Raw genomic sequence first — 1,051 nt, forward strand, 5'->3', positions numbered from 1 at the left:
ATGTATAATTTTAACGTAGGACAGTTCTTAAAAATACCCTTTTTGTGTACAGTATATAGAATTCTTACATGTGATGTGTCGATGTTAACGTTTGCGGCTTTAGCTTCTAATTGCATCATCTTTTGCTCGGCTTGGGGCTCCAACTTCGTTCTCAAATAATCCGGGACCAGATCATGCGCGAATGTAGGGATTCGATTCTCTGTGAGTCGTAGCAATTCCTCATCCTTCTCCGGACTCAAGCGTAATGGTAAAACTGTTAGACCTCTGAGATTTAAGGCTTTGTCATGTCCGAGAACTTTTGAGAGGCTGGTCAGCTGTACAAATGATACGTTAAGCGTAATTTGAAGATATAATGTATAGATTAAACATGCAAGATAGATGCTCTTTACTATGATTAGAACTATCAAAGCAGTCCTATAACTTGTAACTTTTTATCAAATATCTAACAATCTGCAATATATAAATGATTGATTAATTTAGGAAATTATAAGATTTACGCAAAAATATTACTAGGCTAAAAAAATCCTGCCTTTTTTAATCGCATATGGTCTTCTTCGCTTATTTGTATTGATTAACTTACTTTCCCTTTTTATCTTTTTGTAAAACACATATATATATGTACATATACATTATTATATTTAAATAAAAATAGGTATATATTAATACATAAATAGTTCTAGTTAATTAATTAAAGTATAATGGGATACTTACATGACCCGAGATAAGAGCAAAATTGTCCAGGAAATTTGGCCAATTTAAGGTCTCGTATTCATGCTCCACTTTAAATATCATTGCAGAAATCGCGTTCTTTAGATCGTTCACTCGCATTATTATGGCTTCTAAGGCCGAGTCCTGTTGTTTCTCCTCCCTTTGCATTGCGCAATTTCTATTATTAAATACGACGGATATGCGAATTCCAATCTATTCTTTTGTTCGTCGCCGCAAAATCACGCAAAATGTGGAAGTGTATCTTATTCATCTAACTCACGCTCGTCAACTTCACACCTCACTTGGTTTCACGTTCCACTCTCTCCTTCCTTCGGGCTCAGTT

General features: G+C 34.8%; 1 protein-coding gene across 1 annotated transcript; it reads right to left on the bottom strand.

Moving 5' to 3' along the window:
* Window positions 1–37: 37 nt before the first annotated feature.
* Window positions 38–1,045, bottom strand: LOC108760452 (mediator complex subunit 8; the record flags this gene model as incomplete). Its single annotated transcript, XM_018506474.1, has 2 exons — window positions 712–1,045; window positions 38–314 (listed from the first exon to the last, which is right to left on the bottom strand). Coding segments are annotated over exons 1-2 (442 nt in total), but the record flags the coding sequence as incomplete, so codon positions are not given.
* Between the last annotated feature and the right edge of the window lie 6 nt (window positions 1,046–1,051).

The sequence above is a fragment of the Trachymyrmex cornetzi genome, unplaced genomic scaffold (genome assembly GCF_001594075.2).
Source record: "Trachymyrmex cornetzi isolate Tcor2-1 unplaced genomic scaffold, Tcor1.1 C3864424, whole genome shotgun sequence".
Classification (NCBI taxonomy): domain Eukaryota; kingdom Metazoa; phylum Arthropoda; class Insecta; order Hymenoptera; family Formicidae; genus Trachymyrmex; species Trachymyrmex cornetzi.